Source organism: Elephantulus edwardii, unplaced genomic scaffold (assembly GCF_000299155.1).
Source record: "Elephantulus edwardii isolate Elephantulus edwardi_28Jun2011 unplaced genomic scaffold, EleEdw1.0 scaffold00030, whole genome shotgun sequence".
NCBI lineage: Eukaryota > Metazoa > Chordata > Mammalia > Macroscelidea > Macroscelididae > Elephantulus > Elephantulus edwardii.
Window position 1 is genome coordinate 18,737,226 of NW_006399780.1, and position 9,480 is coordinate 18,746,705.

Genomic DNA, 9,480 nt, shown 5'->3' on the forward strand with positions numbered 1-9,480 from the left:
GCTAGGAAAACAAACAGATTCATCTTGGAGAGGATTAAACCAAGCTACTCCTTGGAGGCAAGGATTTTGGGGCTTCGTCTGACATACTTTGGACATGTTGCCAGGAGGGACGGGTCCTTGGAGAGGGACATCATGCTTGGGGGGGGTAGAGGGAAGGCGCAGGAGGGGAAGACCTTCTGTGAGATGGATTGATTCGGTGGCTGGGGTAATCGGGATGGGTGTGTCAGAGGCAGTGCGGTTGGTGCAGGATAAAGCAGGGTTTAGGGCTGTTGTGCATAGGGTCGCTATGAGTCGCAAACGACTCGACGGCACATAACAACAATCTGTGCCATGAAGCTCCTTGATACCAGAGAAGGTCATATGGAGGTCTCTAGGGAAGGCAGAGCCTACACATGATGAAGGATACAAGATCTTTCCTTCAACACACACACAGACACACACACACAGCTTTCCCAAGAGCTAGCATCTTGACTAATCTCCTAAACCATAAGACAATAATCCTATATGTGAAAACCATCCCTATGTGGTTGTATCTGTTATAGTTGTTGTCTACTCTCAAGATGAAATTGACTCATCGCTGGCCCTCTAGTAGAGGTAGTTGATCTCATGGGAGGAGACCGCCTGTCTTCCTCCTTCAGAGCAGCTGGTGATTCGAACCACATGCCTTTGAAATTGCAGTACAAATTCTTACCACTAGCCACCAGAGCTCCCTATCCTGTCATAGGAGTAAGACAAATGCTGAGGAAGGAGTATGGGGAAAACGGAAAGGACAGGTTCCTAGTCTCTCACAGATGACTAAATAACTCATAGACAAAAGAAGAGCGAAAATAGAGAAAAAAAAGGAAAAATGAGAAGGAAAGTGACAAGTGGTAACTAAAATGGAATCAATGCTATTTTCCAAGAGGAAAAGCTGCAAAATTCAATAAAGCAGAAGGGAACTACTGCTTCACTATCTCTAGGGGCTGTCATTAGTGGGGGTTTTATAAACAACCCATTAAAACAGAGACCTCCTCTGTGACAGTTCTGTATTATTCAGTCTGTCTTCACATAATATACAAGTAAATAAAGAATGGTCAATAAGAACTGATGTAGCAGGAACACAGTCAGAAAGCTAAAATCTATCCTTCCTTAACTTTTTTTGCTACCTGAAAAGCACATATGACATTAAGATTAAGGGTGACAGAGCTGATTTCTCTAAGGGCCCAACTAACCTGTGGCTGGGCAGGCGATGGGGCATCAGGATGCTGAATGAGGATCTGGCTTTGCTCTGGACGGGCTGTCACCATGGTGCTGGCAGTACCCACCACCATTCCACAGCCACCATTGATTGAGGAGACTTGGGTTAGAGTGGCTTTTAATCTCTGTGAAGGAAAGAAAAGGAAACATAGTTTGTCAAGAGTAAGAATCTCTTGGTGTGGAACAACTATTCAGGCAGGAACCCAAACAAAACTGTCTGTCAAGGGTGAGAAGAGAGGACTTAGATTTTATGATGACCTTACAAATAGTTAAAATTTGCACACCAATTTTCTCTTAAAAGAAAATGGCAGGGAGTGAGAATGTGCACCTGGATCCCTAAAATGCATACTCTGTTCCTTGGCTATAATCCTGGGCACAGTTGGGGCAGTGGTGGTGTTGAAGCAATAGAATCCAGATGAAAGCTCTCTCTTGGAAACTGGCCAAGTACTGGTTACACAGCTATTCACCTCTTGGCCAGCTCCCCTGCCTGCCCACCCACCCTCCATCTGTCACCTTGGAACTCAAACTGCAAATGTTCCAATCCAAACAATCTGTGCTGTCTCTCTTCACTGCCATATCTACGTACCAGGCTCTTAAAGTAGGAGAAGGAGGATGGAGTCATGAACCAGCGTCGGTTCCCTTGCTCAGCTCACCTGAAAAATCTATTTTAATTCTTCTTTCAGAAGGACAAACACTACCCAAGGCTGGGATATACTTACCATTTTGGCTTCTGATGGCATTGGGTGGCCAGAGGGAGAAACAGAACCACTGCTGTTAAGTGGTGGGCCAGGGATACCAGGAATGTTGGGTACCATGGACACAGGTCTGGCCAGCTAGATCAAGGGAGAGAGAATCCAAACAGGAACATAATATGACTGGTCGGGGGACAGCTTTCCAAAATGAAGAGTTTGTGAGACTGGCATGTCAGGGTCTGTTCTGTGCAATCTGTTTCTGGGAGTATACTGAGACAATATGGGAATTACCTCCCTCACGGAGCACCCCAGGGTGGGGAATCTAATCCGTCAGGGCTCTGACAGTTTTTATGAGAATGGCTTTGGCTCTATCTTTAGGAACACGATACGCAAATTGAGAGGTATTGAGTTTCAAGTGAATCAACCAATCAGTGGACTTACAAGATCAATTTCTAGAACAGGAGCTAATTAGTTAGAACAGATGACATTTTGTCTAGTGTTCTATATTGCCAGATTAGCAAAAAATTTTGGAAGTATGTCATATTCAATTAATATTGATTAGGATCCACATTTCCCTAGGGTACATGAGTGCTTAAGAACATTCAGGAACAAGGTTAGGATTTGTGTGTGGTAGGGTGGCCTCTACCAGTTACAGAGCTTACCGATATAACAGAAGGCATTTGTACTGGTGGCCCTGGCAGTACAGGCATGGTCTGTCCATTAGCAAGATGCATGACGAGAGGGAGGGAGCCAGTGGGAGACCTTGAGAAGACATGAAGTGAAATGTTAATACAGACTATTTTTCCTATAGATCTACCGACTGTAGCAGATTTTCCAACCTTTTCTAGTTAGGAAAAGTATAAAGGCAGCATTGTGACAATGCAAATTTGATATTCTCATAAAAGTGACAAAAGCAAGGAACACTACTTATTTTACTTTATAGGTGAAAAAAGAATGGCTAGATCTTTATACTTTGCAAGTTAAGAAATACCACGTAGTAGTGGCAGAGTCTACATGGAGTTGTGCTACAAACCCCAAAACCATACTTCTCTGGTGGTTTAAATCCACAAGCCTCTCTAATAGGAGTAACTGCCTCCCATGAAATTTACTGCCTCAAAAACCCAATGGAGGGTTCAGCAATGAGTTGGTTCTGACTGACAGCAATGAGTAAGTATGTCTAAGGCTAATCACACTTAGAATTTAGAATAATTAAATAAATATCCCTATTAATGGCATAGGGAGCTCTGATGGCTTAGTTGTAAAATTATGCTGCAAAAGTACAAAATTCGAATCCACTAGCTGCTCTGCAGAGAAAAATGGGTAGTCTCTTCTGTGATTTACTGCCTCTGAAAACCAGATCCAAAAAGAGGACTTAATGAGTTGCAGCCCCCCAATCAATAGTGCAAAAAAATACATCTATATGAGTGAGACTAAGAACTAAATATACTTATGAGGCCTCCACCATTATGACTTTTCTAAAATTATATTCTTCTTTTAACATAAAAAAATAGTATTAAGCCTCAAATTAAGGAAATATTACTATCAAATAAATACTTAATTATTTAACAAAAAGTTTAAGGAAATTCTATCTATGAGAGAAAGTAAAATGATTTTCAGAGACAGTGTCTCACTGAGTCCTTTCCCTCCAGGCATTTAGAAGTTTCAACACTTGTTTTATTAAATAGTTTCACGAAGGAGATTCAGGCTTCACTGTTTCTCCCTCTTTTCTTTACTTACCCCAGCTGCCTGTTGGATGGTGGAGCCTGGGTTATGACGGAGGTTGGGGAGGGAAGGGTTGGGTGAAGTGGATCATAGCCCAAGTGGAGAGGCAGGGAGCCAGGGCGGACGATGGTAGGTGTTGGGGTTGAGATCACAACAGGCTTTGGGACAACCTCCTAGGGGAGAACAGACCAATAAATCACACACAGCTTTATGGGGATGCTTGCAGAGTTAATAAAATCAAGTAGAAATTTAATGGAAAGAGCACTAAAGGAACTCATGTAAATCATGATCACACAGACCTATATATATATACCTCACTTACCCAATCAGGAGGAATTGTAGTTTAATCAGAACTGATTACTGAGTAAGATTACAGCTAGCAAAGAACTTGAAATCTTGGAGAAACACTATTGTTCCTGGAAGGTGCTGTCATGTCAACTACAACTCATGGCAACCTTATGAACAGCAGATCAAAACCCTGTCTTATTCCTGTAGTACTACAGAGATTCTAGAGACTGCTCTAATTTTCTTCAATCTAGATGTTCTCACCTATAACTTGACTCCTGACTGTTTGCTGATTTGCAGTGTAAAAAAGGCAGGTATAATGGTGATAATTCAAAAATTAAAAAAAGGAAGGTTTTTGCAGTTAGAATAATTAAGTTTGAATAATGATTATAATAAAAGAGTGTTTTCCATTGCTAATTTTTTTATATTGCTAGTGGCCATTATTAGGCCCGAATGCGACCCCAGACACTCTAGGAACTAGTTGCTAGTAAAAAGGGGAGGTAATAAATGAGATGTTTGTAATGTTTAAGGAGTGGATAGCTTTGAGACAAGTTATCAAACCAAATCTGCAGTAAAGGGAGATGAAGTACTATCCATAAAAGTCAGTCACAGAGGAGTTAAAATTGAAAGGGGGCATGAGGGAGCTTTTGAGAATATTTGGGTTTTTGTTGGTTTTTTCCCCCTCCTCCTTGTTGTGTACCGTCAAGTCAGATCCGACTGGAACAGGAGGAGATTGCCCCTCCTTCTCCAGCAGAGCATCCGCTTGATCCACATGCCTTCGGGACTGCAACACAGCTCCTTGCCACTAGGCCACCAGAGCTCCCTTACAATATTTGGTTTTTGATCTGGCTGCTGGTTACAAAGGCGTAACTGATTAGCTGGTTAATTTTGTGAAAATGAGCTGTATGCATACAATTAAGGTGCTTTTCTACATATGTACTATATTTTAATAATAGTTCATAAAGTTTCCTTTAAAAATAATAACAATAAGAATCTTGGTAGATAGTTCATTTGACTCATCAGAACATGTCTAGAGACAGACATATTTACTTTACTGTTTAATATTTAACATGATTATACAACTTTTTCACTTTTTACAACTGTACATTTTTTAATTTTATTTTTCATTTACTAATTTATACAGATTAATCCTCCTTTTCATTCCATAATGTATAACCTGTTCCAGATTGTTACTTGAATAATCTTTTTCACTTTTTAATTGAGGTCTAATATACAAACAGAGCAAGGAAACACCGTATGGTTCAAAATCAGGAGAGGAGTGTGTCAGGGATGCATTCGGTCTCCATATCTTTTTTTTTAAACAAAAAAGACATTTTAAGGATTATATGAGATAAAGCATGCACAGTATTTTAGCAAGGCTCTCCATATCTTTTTTTTTAAATTTTTTTTTAGAGTGTGTGTGTGTGTGTGTGTGTGTGTACCGTCAAATCAGATCTGACTGGTACAGGAAGAGATTGCGCCTCCTTCCTCGGCAGAGCATCTGGTGGATTCAAACCGTGCGCCTCTGGGATTGCAGTGCAGCTTCTTGCCACTAGGCCACCAGAGTTCCCCAATCTTTTCAATCTTTATGCAGATCAGATCATTCAGGGAATAGGGCTTACTGAGGAGGAATGTGGCATCAGAATTGGAGGTAGACCATCAACAACCTACATTACACAGATGACACAAATCTTGCTTGCTTGCTGAAACAGAGGAGGACCTGAAGAACTTGCTTCAGAAGGTCAACAACTGTAGTCTTCAATATGGATCGAAGCTTAATATCAAGAAGACAAAGATTCTCATGCCTGGGTCGATGGGTAGCACCATGATGAATGGAGAAGAGATTGATGCTAACAATTACAGCTTGCTTGGCTCCAAAATCAACACTCTGGGCACCAGCAGCCAGGATATCTAAAGACGAACTGCACTGCAAAAATCTGCTGTTAAGAGACCTCTTCAAAGTACTGAAAAGCAACAATTTTATGCAGAGACTAAAGTGTGCTTAATACAGGCCATGGCAATGCAGAGAACTGGACAATGACTAAGGATGGTAGAAGAATAATTGATGCCTTTGAGTTGTGGTGCTGGAACTTGAACATACCACTGACTACCAAGAAAACAAACAGGTCTGTCTTGGAGAGGATGCAACCAGGTCTGTCCTTAGAGGATACGATTTTGAAGCTCTTGAGCACGTGGCTAGTTCTGTCTCACATACTTTGGGCATATAGCCAGGAGGGATAAGTCCTTGGAGAAGGACATACTTGGGAGGGTGGAGGGACAGTGCATGAGAGGAAGACCCCGGGTGAGATGGATTGATAGAGTAACTGAGGCAAGAGGGGTTGGTGTGCTGGAATCAGTGAAATTGGATCAGGACACAGCAGGCTTCAGAGCTGCTGTACACAGGGTTGCTATGAATTGCAAGCAACCTGACGGCACATAACAACAACAACAACAACAATATACAAACACTATAAAATTAATGATTTTTACTAACTTGAAGTTGCTTTTTACATATGTAAATCCAAGATACACAATACATCCAGTACCCTAGAAATTCTCATGTCTTCTTTCCTAATCTATACCTTTCCCTCACAAGAAGTAAAAAATGTTGAGTTCTGTACTTTCTGTGCCTATCTTTTTATTTTTGTTCAAAAAAATTCTTGTGATAGTCATCCACATTGCTTGTGTGTCAGTAGTTCAACTTTTTAAAATGTCATATGGTTTTTAATTTAGAAACATACCACAATTTATCAATTTTATTTTTGAAGGACATCTGAGCTGTTTCCCAATTTTCTGGTTATTATGAATGCAACTGTAATAAGCATTCTTATTTTGACACTAATTTTTCTTCCATATAGATGTAGAAATGGAAATGCAGGGATTACAAGCCAGTGAAATTCATAAAAATTTTCTAAGTAACTAACATTTTAACAAACACAATCAGGCCTCATGTATAATGTAGTACATATAAAACTAATGAATCAAAACGTAGTTTTATCAATTAACACTTGTGATGACTCTTGGTAGAGAATGTTACCTTCTCCTTGAGTGGTGGGGAGGAGGGACTAGATGCAGGACTGTCAGGTGGGGATGAATCTACCTCCACAGGTTCTTCTTCTTTGATTTTGACTTCTGGTGTGGAAGGCAGAGACATGTCAAGGGGCCCAGTAGCAGCCTGTTAAAGAAGAGAAATGAGCAGAATTCAATCCCATGACTATCTCAAGGTTGAACCTATCTCTTCTCAGTTATAAAATGAAGGAATATGCTTTTAAGAGATTAAGTCTTTGGTTAAAGCACTGAACTACAAGCAAAAGAAATGGAGATCCTCTGTTTTCTATAAAACTCTGGCCAAATAATTTTAACTTTTCTGGGGTTTAGTTTCCCTAACTATAAAATGGAGATAAAATCTACTTAACTAAGAGGGGAAAAAGTAACTTAAATTCATGCAAAATATGATTATATATTTTGATTTATTCCTTCTAAGCGAAGTAAGATGATTTCTTAAGTTCCTGCCTATTCCCAACCAGTGCTGGTGGTGGTTGGAGGGCTAGGAACACTTTGTCTGCCAAACAGAAAGACTATACTATCCAGTTAACAGAAGTAAACAAACTAGCTGTAAAAGTCCTGCAAAAATTATAGTAAAAGTATTTTCTGAGGACTTCCAATGCCTGATAGGAACTTTATTATAAGATCTAGCACAAAAAGCTTGGAGTTTCAGGCAGACAGAGTTTTGGGGAAACAAAAAAAAGGGAAGATAAACAGCTGTTCAGTGAAGAAAATGAGAACTTGATTTCAGGAGCAGGAATGGAGAAAACCAGAGAGGAAAAAGAATACTTTTCTGGTAGTAGTGAAATCAACTCACGGTGGTGCTATAAACAGCGTTGCATGGAACAATAAACCATCTGAGATAATGGCCCAAACAAGGCACTAGGATAGAAAGGAAGATTCATGACAAAGTGGATTCTTTGTTCTATTCTTCTCATAGCTTGGGTTTTTGGTGAAAGAGTTTATTTCCAACTGTTTACTTGCTACTTTAATCCCTAGAAATCTCAGTAGTTGAGTGAACAAACCTGTCTACAATGTTGAATCTGTGTGGTTATGGTTCTTTCTCCCCAATCTGAGAGGAGGAAGTGACAGCAAAGATGTTTTATTTCTGCCTTCAATTTTTCCTCTATACTAAAATATCAGGCACAATTTAGCTAATTCTAGAATCTGCTAAGTCAAAAGAGTAGTAGGGGGAAATGGCCCCTAAGTAAATAGAACCATAGATTTAAAGCCCTTTGGGACATCTCCAAGAAAAGCTGTAGTTCAGGAAAGTTTCAAGCTCACTAAACACTCACTCCTGGAGATGATCTCCTACTGAGTCTTCACCTCTCATCAAGGAAGGGTAAAGGCAAGAAGAAACACCAAAGGATACCAATGTGAACAGGAATGCCAGATATGAACCAGAACAGGAATGCCAGATATGAACCAGAACAGGAATGCCAGATATGAACCAGCCTCCCAGGAGTGTCAAGTGAGCTTAAATAGCAGTGAGAAAGATTTCAAGCCTTTGAGGGGATGCTAACTTTCTTGAATTTGCCTACAATGCATTTGATATAAAATTCCTCAGATTTTGGTTGAAACAAGTGGGTTAATTTCTTTGTTTTGAGGGAGGAAGAAAATGACAGGGGAGATGAGGTAAGGAGGCTGTGAAAGAAAATACTATTTAGATTGTAGCAACTGAGTGATGAGAGACTTTGGTCTCTAAAGGAAAAAAGTAATGAGAGACTGGCTAGTTCTGCCATTTGAAAGCTCTACAAATATATGTCATTGCATTTCTCTACTTTTTGTTAGCTCAGTGTTAGATGAAAAGAAAGAATTCCAAAGATAAGTGCACTTTATCTTGTTTCTTACAATTTAAAGAAAAAAAAAATCACATACAAATGTCATCATTTACCTGTTACCTCCCCATACAAGGAAAGAACTCCACTAGAAAATTTAGTATGTCTCAATTTTTTTCTGTATTTTGATAAGATGCTCTATGTCTCCTTGTACTTATGCAATTATGAGAAACAAACTGTGAATGTACTTATATTTTGGAATATGAACTTGAAATCTTTTCTGAATTATTAAGGAACACAAATAAAAATCGGAAATAATTGTTTAAACCCTTATTCTGATTTGTGAAGAAAATGAAACTTTGATCTTTCCAATTTCCTTCTCCCTACCAGAAATCTTCTAACTCTATGGAGACAATCTTCTTTTGATTCTGCTATTTTCTTCTAGACTAAGGGATTGGCTAAAGGCTAAAATTAGAATTCTAGTACTTCAGGATTATAAAGACGTCTAATGTTCAAATCCACCATATAGTATCTCCACTAAGTAGCCTACCTGTAATTGACCACACAGAGCTTCTTCCTAGTGGTTTTACTTTCAGCTTTGAGTCACACAGAACAGATGTTACCTCACCCCTCTCTTACAACTTTTAAAACATTTGAAGATAGTCTAAAAGTATTATATTTTAGGGCATTATTTTTATCGTAGGAGTATGCAATGAGGGTTG

General features: G+C 39.5%; 1 protein-coding gene across 1 annotated transcript in view; it reads right to left on the reverse strand.

Moving 5' to 3' along the window:
• Positions 1–9,480, reverse strand: part of ATF7 (activating transcription factor 7) — a 159,957-nt gene that overhangs the window by 18,171 nt on the left and 132,306 nt on the right. The window contains exons 5-9 of the mRNA XM_006883907.1: positions 6,973–7,110; positions 3,666–3,823; positions 2,591–2,690; positions 1,956–2,069; positions 1,212–1,361 (exon numbers count right to left, since the gene is read on the reverse strand). Coding sequence (XP_006883969.1) covers positions 1,212–1,361; positions 1,956–2,069; positions 2,591–2,690; positions 3,666–3,823; positions 6,973–7,110 — 660 coding nt within the window. The remainder of the gene's footprint in view (positions 1–1,211; positions 1,362–1,955; positions 2,070–2,590; positions 2,691–3,665; positions 3,824–6,972; positions 7,111–9,480) is intronic.